Source organism: Melospiza georgiana, chromosome 3 (assembly GCF_028018845.1).
Source record: "Melospiza georgiana isolate bMelGeo1 chromosome 3, bMelGeo1.pri, whole genome shotgun sequence".
NCBI lineage: Eukaryota > Metazoa > Chordata > Aves > Passeriformes > Passerellidae > Melospiza > Melospiza georgiana.
The window spans coordinates 57,091,158-57,112,606 of record NC_080432.1 but is presented as its reverse complement, the minus strand read 5'-3'; the positions used below and the strand labels follow the sequence as shown (position 1 = coordinate 57,112,606).

At 38.0% G+C, this 21,449-nt stretch overlaps 1 protein-coding gene across 1 annotated transcript in view; it reads left to right on the top strand.

The window, feature by feature from the left end:
- The first annotated feature begins 384 nt into the window (after window positions 1–384).
- The window catches only part of TARBP1 (TAR (HIV-1) RNA binding protein 1), a 32,163-nt gene continuing 11,098 nt past the window's right edge, over window positions 385–21,449 (top strand). Inside the window, exons 1-17 of the mRNA XM_058020645.1 lie at window positions 385–1,225; window positions 1,311–1,408; window positions 2,201–2,270; window positions 3,086–3,234; window positions 3,944–3,996; window positions 4,928–5,025; window positions 6,086–6,221; window positions 7,243–7,339; window positions 8,178–8,267; window positions 8,980–9,118; window positions 10,637–10,733; window positions 11,025–11,200; window positions 14,263–14,360; window positions 15,001–15,162; window positions 16,788–16,978; window positions 17,645–17,900; window positions 18,099–18,287. Coding sequence (XP_057876628.1) covers window positions 385–1,225; window positions 1,311–1,408; window positions 2,201–2,270; window positions 3,086–3,234; window positions 3,944–3,996; window positions 4,928–5,025; window positions 6,086–6,221; window positions 7,243–7,339; window positions 8,178–8,267; window positions 8,980–9,118; window positions 10,637–10,733; window positions 11,025–11,200; window positions 14,263–14,360; window positions 15,001–15,162; window positions 16,788–16,978; window positions 17,645–17,900; window positions 18,099–18,287 — 2,940 coding nt within the window. The remainder of the gene's footprint in view (window positions 1,226–1,310; window positions 1,409–2,200; window positions 2,271–3,085; window positions 3,235–3,943; window positions 3,997–4,927; window positions 5,026–6,085; window positions 6,222–7,242; window positions 7,340–8,177; window positions 8,268–8,979; window positions 9,119–10,636; window positions 10,734–11,024; window positions 11,201–14,262; window positions 14,361–15,000; window positions 15,163–16,787; window positions 16,979–17,644; window positions 17,901–18,098; window positions 18,288–21,449) is intronic.

Sequence of the window (21,449 nt, the reverse complement as noted above, 5' to 3'; positions counted from 1 at the left end):
ATAAATGGTTAGAACAAATTTGGCAGGTGGGAAAACTGGGCATTTTGTGTATTACTGCTACCTGATGTTGTGTTGTAAAGCACATGAAGAATAGACAGTGTTTTTATGGCACACAATGATGGAATTTCACCCTCCCAAGAGAGAGGCTCGCACCTGGGGTATCTCCACTATGCCTCCCATACTGGGCCAGGTTGTGCTGAGCAGCCGCCAGGCTGGGAACGCTCACGCAGGCGGGTTATGACCCAAAGATGTAGAATATTTGAAACCCACACACACAGAGCCAAACCAGTCAATCACTCCGTGTTTTCGCCTCCCGCCGCCCCTCGTGGGCCCCGCCCGCCCCCGCCTGCGCAGCCGCCGCTCCTCCTCCGCGTCCCCCGGGTGATGGAGGTGGTGCTGGCGGACACGCTGCTGTCCCGCTGCGGGGACCGCGCCGCGCTGCTGCGGGCGCTCAGCGCGCCGCTCTCGGCCGAGCGGGCGGAGGCGCTGCGCCTGCTGCTGCAGCGGCTGGCGGCGGGCGGGCCGGCGGCGGCGGGCGAGGCGGAGGCGCTGCGGCGGGCGGCCTGGGAGGTGGCGCTGGAGCGGTGCCGGCCGCTGCTGCGGGGCGGGGAGGGCGCCGCCGCGGGGAGCGCGGAGCGGCTGCGGGCGGCGCGGGCGGCGCGGGGCGCGCTGCGGCACTGCGTGCAGCTCTGCGGGGCGCCGCTGGCGGCGCGCCTGGCCCGCGACGCGCTGGCCGAGCTGGCGGCGGGCGGCGGGGCGGCCGCGCAGGAGGCGGCGGTGGAGGCGCTGGTGGCGGCGGCGCCGCGGCTGGAGGAGCCGGAGCTGCTGTCGCGGTGCGCGGCGGCGGCGCTGGCGCTGCTGCGGGAGGAGGGCGAGGGCGAGGCGGCGGCGGCGCTGGTGGCCGGGCGGCTGCTGCCGGCGCTGGGCGCGAACGGGGCGGCGCTGCCGCGCGTCTGGGAGGGGCTGCTGGGCGCGGGCGGCGCGGCGCGGGCCGGGCGGGCGCTGCTGGCGCTGAGCGCCCTGGCGGACGCGCTGCTGCCGCGGGGCCCGGCCGAGCCGGGGCTGGACGCGCGGCTGTGCCCGCGGTTCTGGCGGCTGGTGCAGGAGGGCCTGACGGAGCGGGACGGGCTGTGCCGCAAGCGGGCCCGCTACCTGCTGAAGCGAGCGCTCGACCTGAGCGGAGGGCAGCGCGCCGAGCTGCGCTGCGCCCCGGACGGCGCACACGGTACGGACCGGCGGGCGGAGGGATGGGCAGCGCGGCCCGGCGTGCGGGACCGCGAGAAACGCCTGTCTTTGGCTTCTCTCCTTAGAACCGAGTCTGTTCTGGTGGTCTGCTGAGAAGAACGAGCAACTCCTACAGTTTTGGGAAACTTACATTTTGATAATGGAAACTTTGGAGGGAAACCAGGTAGGAGCGCTGTAAAGTCTGTGCCCGTCCTGGACAGACGTGCTGCCTCACTTGTGGCATGTGTGAATGTTTGTGTAGGCAGAATATTTCCAGTTATGGTGATGGAGGATGTCTAAGCGTTAACTGGAATACTTTTGTTTCAACTCTTAAATACTTAAAACACAGCATGTGTCATTTGTTGGGAGTAAATTCAGAGCTCTTCTCTGTCATTGGAATACATCTGGTTAATGCAGTGACAGAAACCTGGAGTGCGGGTAATTGCAAGACCAGGGTAACCAGCCTAGTGAAAAATCTGGTGATTGCACTTAGTAACCTCTCTTTGGTAGAGGGGACTCTATATGGGGGAGTACCTTGGATTAAAACCATTTTGTGAGTCCAGTGTGCTTGGCAGAAAGAGTCCTGTTGACTTGAAGCTTCCATAATTGCATAGTATTGTGATGTTAACTGTTAGTAATGTGCCCAGCTCCCTGTAGTTATTTTATGCTATTTGGACATGATTGTCCTGTAACTGAGATACTATTAATTTAAATGTTTAATTTTAGATGCTCTGTTTTAATTCTGAGGAATATAATGGTTATTAGTAAGTATTTTTCTTAAAATATGGTATCATTGAAGTTTTTATCAGTGCTAAACTGCAGCTGAGTGTTGCGTACCACAGGCTTTGCAGGTTTTTTTAAATGTACTTTTTTTGTCAATTGCTATATTAATGCTATTGGTAGTAAATTCTAGTCTGAGTAACTGACAGCTCCTGGCTTTGAGATACAAATTATTGATACTTGATTTGCATTTCAGATCCACGTCATAAAGCCAGTATTACCAAAACTAAACAGTTTATATGAGCTTGCCATATCAGGGGATAAAGGTAAGATGGAACTTTTCCTACTTAATCTCTTAAATATTAGTTAAGTTGCACTTCTCTGTTTTCTCCTTCTGTTTCAGTAGCAGCTTTCTGTAATGTTTTGTTTCTCAAATTAGGTATTTTCTGGGTGGCTGTTCCAGTTTTTGTAGGTTTGCTTTATACATAGGTTGTTTGGCAAACATGCATAGGCAGTGGCCACTCTGCTCTGAGAAAAAATCCTAGCATATATTTTTAACTTACTATGTTGTCTTGAAGTACTATTTTTCTGTCAGCAAATCCAAGTAAGTGGTCATTTCCCACCGTATTTTGCTTGACTTAACTTAATGTGAAAATAAAGCCAGAGATTTTTGGGGTTGTAGGAGACAATTCATCTGCACAACTTTATAAAAGGGGAAAAAAACCCCCAACTTAATTTGTTAGAAGTGGGGAGAGGATAAATAAAACGGGTGCTGAGGCAGTTTGTCTAGGGTATACGAGCACATGTAGTTAGGTAGTGCAAGATGTTATAGATTTGTAAAGTTGAAATTAATGTGAAATTTTTGTGGGTAAATACAGTGGTATAAATAGAGTTGCAGGAAGAAGGATGTGCCACTTTGTAGTCATTTTAATTCGTAACTAATAAAGTAGAGGGTAGCTTTGGAAAACTGTGATAATTTTTAAGTTAGATTTAGCAGGGTGTTTTTATAAAACTGACAGCTGTAGCCACCTTTTTGAAATGTGAATAGACTATAACATTGTCCAGAATGTCAGTATGTTATGTATTAGTGTGTCACTGTCATTTCTGTGTCAGTTCAGAAGAATTTCTGTTTTGTAAACAGGTTCTTGGCTGTTTCACCCATCGTGGCACGTGTGCATTTACAGACGAATGTTTGAGAGTGAGAATAAAACACTGACAAAGGAAGGAATTCTTCATTTTCTGGAGCTTTATGAAACAAAGCATCTTCCAAATTCATTTGTTTTCTCAGAGGTAAGGGTGTTACTGTCACCTGCCACAAGAAACAAGTGTTCTAATTTCTAACAGATCTTAACGCTAATTGCTTCAGTAGTTGGAATTGGACAAATTCTGTCTCTGTAGCATAATCAGTGTATTACTGTAGCCATAAGCCCTCCACACTTTAATATTTCTTCCTACTTAGAGAATATTTTAAAGCTTAATTTTTTTTTTTGTTACTGTCATATATGTATTGACTGTCCATCCAGCCTACACTTTAGTAAGGGATGATCTACATTGTATTATTTAAACCTCATAGGAGCATTTCCCTCAAGGTTAACATTCCTGATCTATACAAATTAAGTCAGCCTCTTGATAAGTAACTTGAAATAGTCAACCTTACTATGCACTCTAGGTTTTTTTTAGCTATGATGGCTTTTGTCATTCTTCTATTTCATGTTTAAATCTATTTTCTCTGTTTCACAGTGTGATTTTTTGCTTGCCTGCATCTTTCACAATACTCTGTGAAATGTATTTAGTGGAAAAATCTCTTTTCTTGTTCACTTTCCTGGTCCCCTTTCCCTTTAGTTTATTCCTCTTTTGCTTCTACTGTTTACCATTAACAAGAGTATTCTTGAATTTCTGGCTCTGTCCTGTAAAGTCTGGTGAAATAAGTCCAGTTAGCTTCTATGTAACAGTGCCTTGGAACTGTACATTTCACCATTGTTCTTGTTTCTTTTTTCAGTTTGTTATTGGACCACTAATGGATGCCCTCTCAGAAAGTTCCCTCTACAGCAGGTAAACCACTGGTTTAATTAATAGATGTTTATTTAATTTCTTGATTGCTGTAAATGTGTTCTAATAATGCTGGTTTAAGTATGTTGATAAAATCTTAGCTAAAGAAAACACATTAATAAAAAATGGTGCTGTTAAACTTACTGACAGGGAGAGTTTCTCAGGAAGGATGGGTGGCTGTGAGCAAATGAAGTATGGATCTAGTGACAAGACTTGATTTTTGCAATTTTCAGTGCTCCTTGGTCAAATTGATGATCACAGTCTTGATCTGGTGGGGGAAGCCCATGAAACAAAGAGTTCAGTGGATTAATAGGTTCATTTTTGGGGGGATAAAACTGACTGTCACTGGTGATAGTTTGAATTAGGTGATTATGGATAAGGTGTAGTCAAAATAGGTTGTTTCATCTAAACATGGCAGGACAAATGTGAGCTCTGCAGGCTCTTGCATCAGTTAAGCATTTCTCTTCTCAGTCTGCAGTATCTTTCCATGGACATACATGGATGGGAATTCAGAAGGTGAAGCAACTCCCAAGTGTTTCAGTATGTTAGAGCTGTGTTGAATCAATACTTCACAATCTTAGTCTTCTCTTTTAGCTCTGTATTTCGGGTGAAACATGTTGATATGTGTAGAGGAGGGTGCATGTTTGAGTATACCAAGAATATACAAAGTTTCTGCAGTTAATATCAAGCTGAGAGAAAGCTGTAGAATCTCTTGACTGATGCTCATCCTAAGTAGCCAGGATCCAGAGACTTCTCATGAGGCATAGGTTGTCTCTCTTGGTCTCATGGAGTGTCACTGAATAACTTTTGTTTTTGTTTAGAGGCAGTTCTAAACATTTCAAATCTAGAAATGGATTTTAGATTAAATCTGTTAAGTCTAATCCTGAAGCTGTTAACATACCAGTTGTGTAACTAATGTTTTAAAACCCAAAAGGACACCAGGTCAATCAATAGGAGCCTGTCCTCCTTTGGGAATGAAGTTACAGAAGTTTTTGGCTACTTATCTCACTCTTCTTCCAGAAGAAGAAAAAGGTACGTATCAAATTCACCTTTATCTTTTCTTTAAATAAAAAACAAAAGAAAAGCTATGGAGCTGCTTTTGGTATGTCATGTGAGTGTTTACTTGAGAGAAAAAATGAATAGTTGTTCCAACAGTGGAGTTTCCAGAGAAAAGATCTTCAGGAACTTTGAGGTATCTTGCAGCACAAAGCTACAGAATTGTTCTAGGGCTAAAATGAAGGAGATTTGCTTATCAATGGAAATATAAAAAGCCCAAACAAGCTCCTGAGATCTGAAGTGAACAGTACTTGGAGATTCTTTTTTCTTCATCTGCCAGACTTTTTTAGTCCTGACTTGTGTAGTGACTCATCCAAAAGGGCCAGGGCTGAAACAGAGTAGAGATTCTTTCATTGTCAGGTTGGGTGGAGGAAGATTTCTGAGACTGTTCCAAATTTTGATGGTAGTGTAGGCTAAAATGAAGGTGACCAGAAGTTAATACCTGGGCTAATTGGGTCAAATCAGGGTAGAATCAGCTCTTTGCAGCACCCTTTGTCTACAGGTGTATCCTGGTATATATTTGTAATGCCATAGATGCCCTATTTTTCTGTCCTGTCCCCAGGCATGTATTTTATCACTAAACAGGGGTCTGTGGTGGGGAATCCTGAAATGGATAGCCTGCTTCTACAAACTGTGGATGTGGTGGCTTGCTGAGAATTGCTCTGCCCATTCCAGCATCCATTTAACTGGTTGAATCTTGGGCAACCATATCACAAGCTCAATATCAACTTAAAAAAGGCATTGTTTAGTACTCAAAACAATTGAGTTAAAATTCCGTTTCTGGGCATGGTCATTAATGCAGATTACCAAAGTCAAAATTAGGTTTATTTCTGTTTGTCTCTGAATCATATCACCTTACTGGCAGACTTCCTTGGAATGTGATTTTTTAAAATTGAAATAATTAGGAAACTATTCTGTTGTCTTTCATTTAACTGTCAGAAATTACAATAACACTCTTCTGCTGGTGTTCATGTTATTTAAAAGCATTGGAGAGCACAAAATCACTCAGGGTTCTTTTGTTTACTTTTATCTTAAGGCAGCTTCCTGTTAAAATTTATTCAGAAGATGACAAGTAGGCATTGGTGTGCTGTTCCCATTTTGTTTCTTTCCATGGCTTTGGCATCTATCCCTGCATGTAAAGTACTTGGTGCTGAAGGACTTCATGCTTTAAGGTAAAACATACTGCATTGTGTTCTTACAGCCTTCTTCCAAAGAAATGTGCTGACAGTTTGCAGAACCAGAATTTGATTCATGGTTGTTACTTCTGAAGGGATGGTTGTGCATGGGAATTAAAGGCTCTGTCTCCTTTATGTCTAATTTGCAGAGGAAAGCAATTCAAGAACCAGTTTATTTATATCTCTGTATGAAGTTAAAAATACCTGAGTTTTTGCATTTTAGATCTTCATAGTTTCTACTTTTTTAGAATAATTTTTCCCTGGTCTTCCACAATTCCTGGTTGATACATATCACACTTCCTTTTTTTCTAGTTACATTACAGCCTGGTTTAATAGCAATTGAGGCTATATCAGGGGACAGCCCACAATGCTGGAAACTGAATGATTTCTAAATAAAAGTCTAGGTAAAAGTTCTTGGCCTCACTATGGACCTTAATCACACTGCTGTTTCCTAAGTGTCTGCTTTCACTTCCTAGAGCCACTAAAAATCAGTTGTCATTCCAGTTTAATCAAATTGGAGCATTTAAATAAAATCTTACTGGTGGTTGAAGGAATACTGAATAGAAGCAGTTTACAAAGAGAAGAAAAATATGTTGGATATACCTTTGCTGATAAAAGATCACTGAAAGTTTCAGTTTTTTGCTTGAGTGAGATTTTGATGGGAAGCATTGCAACTTGTTACTGATAGAAAGGCTAATATTAAATTACCAGTCTGAACTGGTGTGATCATGGGGATTGTTCCTTTAGTTTTTGTTTTATTCTTTCTTCTCCCCCTTTCTGTTTTTTTAGGTTTGTGCTCATCCAAGTTTTATTATCAGTTTTTGAAAGTACATGTGACAGAAATGTTGATACTGGACTGTTTGTGGCCTGACAGGGCAGTATTTGTGCCACACGTAATAGAATATGTCTGTTACATGCAATCTAATGTGTTTTAAATGGTTAATAATTAGAAAATACATGAAAATGCTTACATTTTTAAGTGTGTGATTTATTCAGTGTGTATTTTTCCTCTTTGCAGAGATGTCCTCCAGTGTACTATGATTACACACCAGATTTTATTGCGTGGAGCTGCTCAGTGCTATCTTCTTCAAACAACTATGCATTTGACAGATGTGGTCAGTTTGGGGCTTTGTGTTTTGTTTTATTTTTTGTTTTTTCTTTTTCCTTGATGTGATAGAAACACAGTGACAGTTTTACAGGACCAACAGTATTAAAAAATGTTAAATACAGTATTTATACTGATTTTGCTGGATTTGCAATTTTTTTAGTGACTGTCTAAATTGTACTGTCTAAGTGTGGTATGCTTCTGTTACCTTTGGTTTTCCATAAGAAATATTCTTTTTCCTTAGTTTTTATTAGTTGATGTTTTGTTGTAGGGTTGTCATGTGGTAGTTATCATAACAGGATATTATTCCACATCCATTACATAAACTCAGGTTTTAACAGATTGAAACTAAATAGACTTTCCTGTAGTTCCTAATAATAAAAGTATTTGTGATACCAGAATGATACAACTACCATTACTGTTGAAATAGCAGGACTGTACTTATTCAGTGGTCAAAGTACTCATGTTTTGTTTGTTTTATAGCTAGCTTAGTAAAAAAGTAGTCTTCCGTGTTGTGGCTATAAACCTGTCTGATTTAATCTTTAGAAATGCAGAACTAGTACTTATGAGTATTATCTATATTAATTTAAAAGGTGTCACCATTGAATAGCACCATTCTTACAGTCATTCATTTATTTTCAGATAGACTTTAATACTTGGGAAAATTAAGTTTTGTTCCTTGATACTGATAAGTTGGTCCCAAAGAGGCAGAAATGAGTCTGAATCACGAAAAAGAAAATTAATTTCTTTTACTGAAATTTGCCAGATAAAGGCAAACGAGTTGTCATACAGGTATTATTTGTTGTATATTTTGTTGGCAACTACTGTATCTTGATTAATTTCTTCAGGAGAAAGTGTCCTTCCCAGAAGTTTCAAGCTTTCTTCTGTCCCTTAGACCAGAGGAGTCCCTAAGGAGAGATACTTTGTTATGGACAGAGGTGAGAACTGAAGCTGGTTTTATGTTCATCAAGCCCATCACTGGTAGAAATAATATCATCACTGGCAGGATAATCTCAAAGGAAAAAATGTGCATACCATGTGGAGTGAGATTGTAAATTGCAAGTTTTCACAGGATATGTATTTTATGTCTTTGCAAGATGTAAAATGCTGTGAATGAAAGTTCAAAGATGAAATAATTTTTTATGTAGTATATGCTAGAGCCAGCTGATCATGTAGCCATAACTTTTGGTTACTTGTACAGCCATATAATGATGATAAAGTGATTTTTTGCATAGTGTCTTCTTGTCATGTATGCTGTACATTTCATCTTGCTCCATTCATTTTTGGCGTACAAGTTAAAAAAAAAAAAAAGCTGGTCTCACTAGATAGCATTGATTGGAAGAAACTCTTTTGATATAAGGGAATTTTTACCAGCGTTGCTTAATTTTGAGAGTTGGTGTTTTTCTTATATTGGTACCACTGACTTTTTGGGGGTGCTCTGAGCTACCCTCTGGAAGAACATTTTTCTGTGTGTAGTTGGAAGGGAGCGGTCTGCTAAGGCTAGAGGTTGCTTATGCACTGAGCACCTCTCGCAGTGTGTGGGTTTGCTGATGGGAGAGTTTGTGTTCAACAGTGCTCTGGTGTTAAATCAGTGATGGCAGTGCACAGCTGCCAGACGTGCTCAAGGATAACACAGTGTTCTTCATTCAGCTTTGCAGCTGGTTGCAAGTGAATGACAAGTGCTTCAGGAAGTCTGTAACCTCTGATTTTGGACGTCAGGAGGCATCATCATTGTGTCAATATGTGCACAGTCTTGTGGGACAGTACCTTAAGACACCTGCATCTGAAAGTAAGTTAAATGTGTATAAATAAAATCCACAATTTTAAAGAGCATTTAAAAAAAAATTTACAACATTCCCTTAGATTTTAGAAAAATCATTTTTTTATTGCACCTGTTCAAGTTCTACCCTACCTGTGTGTTCACAATTCTTAAGTCTGAACCTTATTTTTTAATTCCATAAATAACATTTATATTTATTTCCTTTCCTCCATAAATTCAAGTCCTGCAGTATTAATTGAACATTAAGTCTTAATGTTCATTTTTAATGCTGCCCTGATGCTTGTCCATTAGATTTATTTTGTCATTCTTTTGATGTCTGAAAATTCTGGACTGCAGGGGCAGAGGAAAGCACAAGGGAGTGTGAACCACACAGGTTCTGTCACCTTTCTCAGCAGAGCTTTGTAACATGACCAGGTGTTTTTATAGAGGGAAAAGGGCCTTCCTTGTTCACTGCCACATTTCTAATTATTTACAATGTCAGCTTAGTGTCTTCTTTCAGACACATTGAAAAGAATGGCAAATTGATTATTTAAAAAATATTTCAACTTTTGTGTGGCATTTGCAGTCAGTGAATTCTATATAGTTTTATATTGTCAAAAAGTCAAAACTGAACACTTTTTAAAGTACTATATGTAGAGGAGACAAAAATACTAGGTCAGAATTTGCTGATCATAAATAGCTTCAGAAACTTTCTGCAGATCAGGAAACTTGACTGGATTGTCTTGCTGTTAGAGAAGTAGTAAGCAAATTCTCTCTGTTCATGCTTCAGGGTGAATTTGCTAAAACTTTTGGCAGACCTTCTTCCTGACATGTTTGTTTAGTCCTTGGTCCATATTATCTGCAATTCCATGGCAAGCATCTGGATTTCACTTGTAAAAAGTGATGTTTGTAATTCCAGTTTTATATGAAACTTAACTAATAGGAAGCTCTTTAGAGGGGGGAGAAAAAAAATGAATCATGTCCAGCTGCTTGAATTGGACCTCCCAAGTGTGTTTTGTTTTCTAAATTCTCAAAGCCAGAAACATACCAGTTAAAAAAAACCCTGAAATCAAATTGCATACTGCTATTTAAGAATAATTTTGTAAGTATGATGATGAAGTTCTGTATAAAAGATTGATAAAAAGAGAAACTTAGTTGTTTTAGAATTTCCTCTTTACAGAGTAGTACTGGTTCTTTATGTAGTTGGTTCTGTGGTCAAAATCACAGCTGATGTTTCAGATGAAGCATAGTGGAATTATGTTCTTCATTAAATTAATTTGAATATGCCAATGTATTTTTTTAAAGTAACAGAAAAGTCTGTTGTGAACTGCTATGTAACATATTGCCTAAAATTTATTTGAGCATAAAGGCCAGTAGAGTTAAATTAACATCTAGATAAAAAATGCCAAAAATTAGTAGTAATACTTACGTTAGCATTGTTTTCTCTACTATTAATTTATTTTAATAAGTTACAAACCCAGAAGTTTTAGAAGTTAATGCAAAGGTATTTTTTAGTTACTGTGGAAACCTTAAAATATCTTTAATCAGGAGAAAATTGCTTTATGCCTGACTGGTTTGAAGCTAAGCTTGTCTCAACAATGATTCTGTTGGCTGCTGACGTGGAGCAGATGAAGAATAAATGCAGGTAAGTATGAAATACCTTGTTTTACATTTCTGTCTTTTTCAATCTCCTCACTCTTGAAGGATCCAGTGAAGCCTGATGAAGCTGGGATGCTGTCCTCTTTTCTCTGTAGACTTTGCATCAGCCTGATCATTCCTTAGGCCTTGTCCAGCTGTTGCTGCAGACATACTGGGTAACATTCTAAAGATACTTAAGTGTCTTGGAAACCTGTCCTATTTATTTCCATAAGTAACTTCAGCACTTAAGGCAGATACTCAGAAGAAGACTTTCTTTTTAATTTTTGTTTTTGTGTAGTGGAAAAAGCAACATAGAGTGGATTGAACTAGAGGCTTTCTTGAACCCTCTTCTGGATGTCTTGATGAAACTTGGCAGTAATGCTTACATACCAACACTGAAAGCAGATAAAAGCCTTCAGCTTCTCTTGAAGTTATTGCAGACCCGTTGGTTAAAATGTTCCAATGCACAAGATGGTTAGTGACATCTTCAGTCTACTGTCTTCTGTTCATTACAGTCTTAACTGCAGCTAAGCTACTTCACTGTTTCATGGCTATAGTCTCAAACTAATACTAGCCTAGAAGTGGTAAATGCAAAAGTTGGCAATCTGACATGTCTGTTATAAAACTTGAGCTGTGGGTCCAGTCTTACAGGTGTCCTAAGGACTGGGAATTGAGAGTGTGGAAGTCTTCTGAGAAAGCAGTTGTTATCCATTAGGATTAGATTATCAGTTAAAATTTGAAGAGTGTGACTGTATTGCAGATATTTATAGGCAAATGAATGGATTCCATGAATCATTTAGAATGAATCATTTAGACACTTCAGAAAGAAGTAACTACAGAATCCCAGCCTGACCTGCTCGGATACCACAGGTTCAGCCAGAGTCTTCCCTGAGTGCATAAAGTGATCCTGCTGCACATCCTGTTTTCTGAGTTGACTGGTAGGCTAAGAGGTGCCCTCTGAAATACAAGCCTGGTGATCTGTCTGTCTGGGACTGTTGCCCACCACAGATGGAGCACTAACTTGTAGACCTTTCAGGAGAGTTTGAACAAAAACTATGGAGGCCTTCCTATTCCTTTTGAGAGAACTTGGTCTGTTTGTAACCAGAATAGACCTGAATGTTTTTCCTGAGAGCAAATGAAAAATTGCAGTATTATTTTCATTGAATTTTGGGATGCTGAATGGGAATAGGAGGGATCTTGGTGTTTGGTTTCTGCTCTCCTAGATTAATTTGGGATTTTTTCATGGTGTTTATAACGTGGACTAGAAGAGTAATTTTGGAGTGGGGAGGTTCCATATCTAGGCTCTTATTTGTAACATAAATTGTTTTAGGTTATATGTCCAGGTTTCATATACATGTCTAAGTGCAGTCCCAAAATAAATGCCCACCCTTATTTTAACAAGTGCTGTATGCATTCAACCCCTTGTCCCCTTAAATTTTAGCTGTTTGTGTGACATACTGAGCACTAATCATGCAGACTGTTAAAGCTGATGTTGGCCCATGGTCTCTCTGACTGGTGAAGTGGGTTCCTTGAAATGAACTAAACTGGAAGAAGTCTCTAGTAAGCTACCACTGTGCATTCAGCCTACAGCACAAGGATAGAACAAGCCTGAAGCAGAACCCTACAAAACACATACAAGCCCATGCTAATTTTTTAGTATCAATAATCAATAAGTTCCTTGTGCCTTTTTTCTTGTGCTTGCTAATGTACCTGCAATGGATTGCTCCTGCTGTGGGAATTTTGACACCTGGCATGGCATGTTGAGCTCTGCTAACAGAGTTCCAAAGGTATGGCAAGGCTGAGCACTGCAGTGTCCCCATCCTTTTGAAGGTCCCTAGAGGTGCTCCAGTACAGCCCAGCATCAGTCTTTTGAGGAGCTTGCTGAATTGCATTGTAGTTTTATGTTAAGCAAGGATTGCTTTTCTTAAAATTATTTTCTACAGTGTTTTTGTGCTTCTTCCTCCTGCACAGGAGAACCAAGTAATAAGTATATTTTTTTTGTGCAGCTGTGAATTGACTGAAGTGTGGGGTGGGAAGATTAATGCTGCGCAATACCAAAGTTATGTTTCTGTGTTGATTAAGTGGGAGGTGAAAAGTCCTGTTTGTCAAATGCAAAACAGTAAAATGGTAGGGAGTAATAAAGGAATTTAACCTTGCAAAACAAAAATAATTACAAGTGGGAAGTGTTTTATTTAAGAATATTTTAAGGGGGATAGACATGTCTGAAAGGCATGCTGAAATCATTAGCATTCTTCTACAGTTCTTGCTGTCTAAACTGTCATTAGATTTCATTATTTTAAACAGTAAGATTTTGGTAATTATTATCTTTTGCTAATGTCACAGAGCCCCTGGTAATCAATTGGGTTTTATGTCCAACATGCTTAACTGAAGATTTTATGTCTATAAAGTGCAGATGATGTTTTAGTGATGTGAGACTCGTGATGAAACATGATGATAATCTGACATAATTGGACTGTTGGTTCTAAACAATTTAAGCATTAGAAATGTAGTCCAATAAGCCATTTTAGCAGAGAATGCTGAAAGTAAGTACAATATGGATTTGGAACTTCTGGAAATATTTCCCTTTGTATCTTTACATTTTGAAGGCCTTCCATTTCATAATAGGTTTGCTACATGAATTGTTACTTAGGGTCAACTCCAGAAAGAAACAGCAGCTGTAGCCTCTGGGTAATTCTCCTAAACACTGAATCTAATGACTGGTATTTTTAAAACAAGGAGGCCATGCAGAGTATTTTACTCTGTTTTCATACTGAGATGTTATTTACGTGGCTTTCAGCTAGCCCTTACCCTTGAAACACAGACTGCAGTGTGTTTGTGGTTAAATATGTTTTACAAGAGTGACCTACCTCCCTTGTGTATAAACTTGTGTCTTTGTTTGTGAAATGCTATGTACATGTGGTATACTTGTTAGCCTAGCCTTTTCTTGGACAGTACCACATTTTGTGTCATAATTTTGTATTTTCATTTCCAGTGTTAAGCCTGGAAGCTACTCAGCTAAAATCTTGTAAAGTTACAATATTTCCAAATATTAATTTTTCTTAAACATCAAAAAATCAGACCAACAACCAGCAAGCCCCCAAAGCCAGTTTTCAAGTCTATAAATATTAGGAATGGAAAAGTATATTTTTCTCACATAAAGTTAATTGTTGCATATGAAAGCTTTTGGTATTTTTTAAAAACTAAGTTCAATTATAAGCTGTTTGTGCAGATCATTAGGACTAGAACTAAAGTGTGCATTAAAAATTGGAAAGTTGGACTGTAGTCTTCTGGTTTTGCGTTGGTTTGGTTCACTAATACATTGTGAATCTCAGGAAATAATATGATAATGTAATCTGGATTGATTCTTTCAGCCTTATGGCTTACACTGTGAAAGAGTACAGAGGTGTTTCAAGTTGTTTTTAGCTATTTGAGTACTGTTACTGTAGAACTTTGTAACATAAGCAAATATGTGTGATATAACAAGATTCTTAAGGGACTTGTATTTCTGTATATATACTTTTTTTTCCTCCACACAGATGAAGTACTGTTCTTTATCTGGAAATCTCTTGTGACACCTGTGGAGAGTATTCTTGAATTTGTTCTCCGACGGCTTACTACCAATGAGTTAAGCACTGTGAGTAATGATTATGAGACATCCTTTGGTGTGGTTTTGCTTGTTAGTTTGATTTACCAGTGTTCCTAAAGTTCATATAAAATCTTTGAACACCTAGAAAGTCAATTTGCATGGACACACTTCTGTTAACTTTTTTGAATGGGCACAGTAAGAAGGAAAAAAGAAGTTTCTTTACAAGTAGTGTTTAGTGTTTGTAGTCTGCATTTCTTGTTTCTTCTTAAATCTAAGGAAATCATATCGTAAGAAATCCTGAATAGCATGTACTGCTTAATATCTACTAGTTTAGCTGTGGATGTAAGTTGTTAGGTGTTTGGAGGCTTTTAGTACATATTATTTGACTATCTTACACTGTTTGCTCATTGCTGTGCTCAGTGTTTTCTAAGTTTCTACCCCAAAGAAGCCTGAGACTTTTTAAGCAAAGCAAAAGTTAGAGTTGCATCAAGAGAATGGCATCTGAAAGTCAGTTTTAAAGATTTAGAAGTTAATAACCTCCTCCAAACAAACCTCAAAATTAAAATTGATCAATTGCAATGTTGTAGTTTTCCTTCTGCTGTCATTGTTACCAGTAGTTTTCTTTCTGATTTTCAGTTTCATTTTCCCCTCTTACTGATTTGGATTGCATTTGTTTCCTCACTTTTAGGTTGGCGACCTGGATCGTTGTGATTTGTACTTGGCTTTAATTCCAGAGATAATGAATTTGTGCTTGAAAGTCAACTTGAAGAAAATGTCATCTATCAGGAATTTCCTTTCATCCCTGATAAGTGCATCTATTCATAATCTTCAGGAGAGAAATTCTGAAAAGGTAATTTAACAGTATTTACAACAACAAATATTAATATAAAACAGGCCAAGAAGTAGTAATTAAAACATATGCTAATAGTTCTGTTAATATGCAGAATTTAGATTCTGTAGTAATAATTATATAGAGATACTATTGACATAAGTTAAGATGCAATTACTTATTTCTATTGTGATGTTTATAATGCATAATATTATATCTAATGTGCAGTTAAATAGTAGTTTGTGTGACTGTGTATGTGCATATATATTCCTTAACACACATGTCTTTATTTGGCAGTGTAGTATGAATGTATAATATTTGTAGCTAAGATTTTTAGTACTTTGGAGTTTTTTTATTGAATTATTTAGAAGTCTATATAGCTAAAGTAAAATTCTTACTGTAATCATGAACTATGTGCTCAAAGATTTTTTTTCCTCAAATGTGAACTAATCTTACTGATCAATAACTGTTAAATGAAAATATCTTTTGTGCTTGTTGACTTCAAACCTGGAACATACAGAGAAAAAGAAACTCCAGAACTGAGCATTGCTTTGGCATTTTCATATAGTTATGTTGATTGTCCCATAGTTCTATGTGTTAGACTACTATAGCTGAAATAGATAAATTTTCAAAGGATAAAGAAACATTAATGACTTCCATGACAGAAAGGAGATTTAAATTAAGATTTGTTGGGCAATAGAAACTTTTGTCTTATTATTTGGTATTACTGTTTTGTTCAAGAACAGGTAATAACACCTTAAAAGATTGTAAGTATTTAATTATAGCTAGGTTTGTGTTTTAAGGGAACAAAGAACAATACTTAATTAATTTTATTTCTTTCCTTAATTTATGTGAATTTTATACTTTTTCCAGTAGTTTCAAAGTAAACATTTTCTGGTTCAAACTCAGTGTTCACTGGGGGCCTTTACCAACTTATTTTGAATTTAGGGGAATTATACTTTTGTTATGGTTTCTTCAGCTGCTTCAGTTTCAGAAGAAGAAAATGCTGAGTAATAACAGATGAAAAAAGTCTTTCCTGTGCTCTAGACAGCCAAATGCAACTTGGAGATATTTAAATAACATAAAAGTTTTCTTACTGTACAGGCATTATAAACTTCTTGGCATTTTTTTAAACGAGACTTTTAATTTCAAGCCTCTTTTGAATATATGTGTTTATCACACAAAATAACCATGGCATGGTTGTGATCTTTTGGGTGCTTGGAGCAGCTAGTGTGTTGTATTCCAAATTTCAGCTGTTGTGTTGGGTTTCTGATTAACTGGACCCACATCCTTTTTTCTAATTGCTCTCCAGCAATGTGTATGAACTGTTACCTGGCAAGACAGGAGAGTTCCATCACAGCCACACTGCCTGCACTTCATGCCCAAGTGGCTGCAATTTGGAATATTTATGCCTCTGTCAGTGCTTGTAACTTGTGAGCATTTGTGCTGACCCAGCCCAAGCCAGGCTGTGTTAGGCTCAGGGGAAGAAAATACACAAGTAGAAGGATGCAGAGTTGCTACTTTATGATGTCTGTGGTGATGCCAAGAGGAGGATTATTAGCAGAAGTATGTTATTAGTAGGTTATCTGTATCATATGAGAAGTTGGTATGTGTTTTTTCATGTATGATTTGGTTTTACTTTGGAGCTGAAGCTTAAGGAACAAATTAGAAAAGTGGCTGGCATGGCTTCACTGGCAGCTATTTGTGAGATATTGGATGGGGAGCTGGAAGTGCACCTGGAATCTCTGCCTTCTGTGGATGCTCTGAAGAAATACATTTCCTTTTCTCGATTCAATGAAGTATTAAAGAAGCCATCTTATATTGAAGAAAAAACCAGGTATGTCTGTTAAAGCTTCAGTAATTCTCTAGAACAAACTTGATTAATGTGAAGCAGTGGTTAAGGTGTTGGCTTTTCCTGTTCTTTGACAACTTCTTGCCAAGATAAAAAGGAAGAATTCTGTGCACAAATGGTTCACTCAGTTGCTCTTCTGTCTTAGCATCCAGGTTTTGGAACATTAAAGCAGCCATAATTGATCAGACCAAAGGTTCTTTTGTTAAGTCCTCTAGTTCTGTGAAACCAGAGCTAGCTATGAACACTGCTTACCCTTAGGCCAGATTAAATATATGTGCACTGCAGAAAGCCATGACATGTACACAAGCAAGTTTAAATGTAAATTATTTACTGTTGGGAAGGGAAACCCAAAGGAAGCCAGAGAGCCAAAACCCAAATATTTGGGTAACAAAAAACCACAGCCAGCACATAGTGATGTTTCCACTGAATACTCTCACAGGGTAAGACTAAGCCCATAATTGATTTTTCTCTTTTAAAAACCACTTAATTTTTAGATTTCTTTTCCATGTACTTGTCCACGTGAACTGTATAAATCTTAGCACTTTGATGTAGTGCAGTGAGTTTGTACAGTTAGAGCACTTCCTGGTGGAGTAGGAATGTGCAGGATAAACATAACACAATATTTGTTTAAGAAAAGTATTTTTTTCACAGCTCATGTGAAGAGAAGACATCTCAAGGATGGGGGAAAATTGTTGCGCGCTATGTTCGTGACCAGTGGATTTGCCTCCGTTTTGTTTTAAATTCATTTGCAACTCTGGCTCAAGGGTGTGAAGAAACTTCAGTAATGTCACTGTCCATGGCTGAAAGGTCAAAAGAAATTCTACAGTCTGCATTGGAAGCCCTGTCTATTCTTCCTTCAGACCAAGTTTCACCTGTGTTTGACTGCATGAAAGTCCTTGTTCCCAAGGTAAAATATTAACCTGTACAGTATTAATAGGTTTTTGGGTGTTTTTTTTTTTTTGTTTGTTTGTTTTTTTTTTTTTTTTTTGTTTTTTGTTTTTTTTTTTTTTTTGTTTTTTGTTTTTTTTTTTTGTTTTTTTTGGTTTTTTTTGTTTTTTTTTTTTTTTTTGTTGAATGTAACAATTTTTTATCTCCTTATTTACAGCTTCTGGACTCATCAGAGGCTCTCTGCATAGAAGCATTTGATTTGGCTTGGAAAATTATATCCTCTTTGAGCAACACACAGCTAATATTTTGGGCCAATCTAAAAGCTTTTGTTCAGTTCATCTTTGATACTGAGGTTCTAGCTGTTGCTGCAAGTGCAAAAGGTCAAGCATATACCAAAATAAAAGAGGTCAGTTTCAAGAATTCTTCTTTTTTTTTTGAGAAGGGAACATAAATTTTGTGTGGATGCAAAAACGTATTTTATGCTTTATTTTCCCTTCAGCATTCCCTTGTTGTGAATTTTTCATTTCTGAAAAGGCTCAGGTTTGAGAGTGTTAAGATAAAAGACCTGAGAATAAGATTGAAGATAAACAAAGATACTGTTCTATCTTGTGGCACAGAAAATGAAAATTACTGTGTCTTTGACTTTTTAGACTGTTCAGTATTTCTGCATGCAGTAAAATTAGTTTTTTTCATTTATTTTATTTTTACATAAAAATAAAATTCCTCTTCCTCTTGACTATCTTGTTTAGGATTTGACACCTGAACTGTCATAAACTATTAATATTCTGGGAAAATGATGCCTTTTTCTAATAGTTTACTCTTTATGAAAATGGTCTCTTAGATGAAAAGCTGGAACAGTTCAAAATTTTGTACATGCTCTTGAATAAAGCATTTTTACTGCTTCTTTAAAGGCTTCTTCTCCTCTCATAGTCCAAGTGCAGAAAACAAAAAACACACAGTTACCTTAGAGTTCAGTTTAATACTGCATGGGAGACCTGCTTCCTGAGTTAAGCAGAAAAATAAAATCTTTATTCTTCTTTTGTAAGATATATGCAGCTGCCAGAACTCCAAGAGTTCTTGCACGTGTTGTGGTGTTCTTTTTTTGATTAAGTCCAGAAAACCATATTCTGTACTGGCATGTTGGTTCTTATTGGCTTTATACACTGCAAAGTTGTTAACTATTTCTTTCTACATAATCTTTCTTGGGGATTTTTTCTTTTTCTTTTTTTCCCCTCTAAGCATTAATTAAATATTTGTACAGAACAGTCCACAGTGAGTGCAAGACTTTAGTAATACATTGTGAATTATCTACCAGTGTATTTGTCTGTTAGATTTAGAACCACATGTGCTGCTTTGCCCTTAGCACAAAAATCACACTGGGAGGGGTGGCACTTTTCCTTTGAAGTCACCATAAGTAGCCCTGTCCTGGTGTCACACTCATAACTGTAAGTATCAGCAAATGTCTCAAATTTATTTTCAGCCCAGACATGCCAAAATTGTTTTTAATAAATTACAGAAATGGACACTTTCTAGCTATTTGAAACTGCTGTGATATATCTGTATTAGCCTTAATTACCTTGAAATGTAGCCCCAATTGTTTTGTCTTTGTTTTTTTTAAAACTTTGATTCAAATGAATGTTACCATTCTTTATTTTAAACACTTGGCATTTGCAGTCTCCCTGTGGACCCAGGCCAAAATAAGAAATGTATGTAAAGATGATAATTTATCTCTTCTCTTGTAGAAGTTGGTTGGCTTTTACTTTTAATGATTATCTGTAACAGCTAATTGTATGCTCAGTGTTGCAATAACTAATGAGCTATAGTTAGTATTTTATTTTTCTTGATCTTAAAACCTGTTTAAATTCTTACAATTACTGCCTTAACTTCAGCATTAGTATTTCAAGCATTATGTAAGGTGTGTTTTGCCAATGTTGAGAGTCTTGAGTCTGTGTGACAGCTATCCCATTGTCTGCAGTGGGACATACCATGGCAGCAGGCATCAAGGAGCTAATGAAGGTCTCCTATACTCAACAAAGGGCTTCTGGTCGAGCCACCTTCTGCCCCTTCATAAGAAAATGAAGATAAAGTTCCCAAGCAAGTGCCTACTTATGTATATTCTTATTCCAGTCCTCGGCAGTCCCTGTGCCATTGACCCGCTGTGCGATGGCTGTGCAGTTGTAGCTAAAGAGAGGACAATATGGACCTGCCTGATGTTGATTTGTCACAGAAGCACAGTTTTAATTTTGTTTACCACAGTGCACTCTGTTTTTTTAATAGTTGGAAGGGGTGGAACAAAGGGGTATTTTTGAGTCAAAAAAGGGATTATTGTTATGGTAATACTGAGAGGGGGTTCCACAGAAGGTGCCTAGAGCACTGTCTTCTTTAGATTAATTTCTTCTGCTGCACTCTTTTTCTTTGTGGTTATTCTTATGTTAATTATGCTAGAACTTAAATATCTTAGATTTCTTTTGTGTGTGCTGAACTTTTACTATATTAGTGAAACAGTTGAAAAAATTTCAGGATTGAGAAATGCATAGTAAATGCTGTGCTGCTCCCCTACAGGTGAAACAAACACTTAATTTTGGAATTACTAGGAAAGTTACAAGCCTTTGCACTGGAAAATAGGTTTGAAATCTTGGTAAAAACCCTATATGCTTCTAGTGTAGAGCTTTCTTTCCAGTAAGTGTTTCTCCAGACTGCATTGCAGTATTTCAGTTTTAAGTTCTTCATGAGCTTCTTGGTGCTTTAATGCTTAGCAATTCAGAACAACTTTCTCGATAAAACCGGCATTACTGACAAAGAATTTTCACATTATCAAAACTGTCATTTCAATGCAGAGAAGCAAAGCAGCTTTGTCTATTAGGAGCTATTACACCTTCTGAAAAACCATTTTCATGGACAGCTCTAACTGATGTCTAAAAGGAATTCTTAGAAAGCCTTACCTGTTCATTCTGCATCTCCCTGCTGTCTCCCAGATGCTTGCAATTTCTTAGAAACAAAATTTACTTTGTATGTGAGATTTTCTCTTGCACTTATCCTAAGGAAGGGAAAGAAATGTTTTGGGGCCATTTTTCTTGTTTTGTTTTTCTTGTTTTTCTTTTTGGAGAAGTGTTAGATAGCAGTTTCAAATATCATAAATATGCCCTCCTTAAAAACAAAAAATAAATGGTACCAAGACACTTTTGCACTTTAACTTAAATATGAACTTTGACATTAATGTAATCCTCCTTAATGAACAGAACTAGTGATATGGCAACTTATGTAAGAAATTTTACTTTATGTTTAATTTTTTTTTGTAAATTGGTATAAGGATTGATTAAAACACTAGGTTTGTGCTCATGAAGTAAGCCCTGGCTCATTTGTTCCACTTACCAGGAGATTTGATTAAAGCATCTGGCATTTTATCTGTTTAAGCAAATATCAGTTCTGGTTTATAAGTATATACTGGGCCAATTGTTGCCCATTCACCTGCTCTTATATCAGGGAATTATAAACAGATTGAAGACAGCATTTACAGCATTTACTGATAGGATGCAAAAGACCATGAGACCTAATTAAAGTAGATATC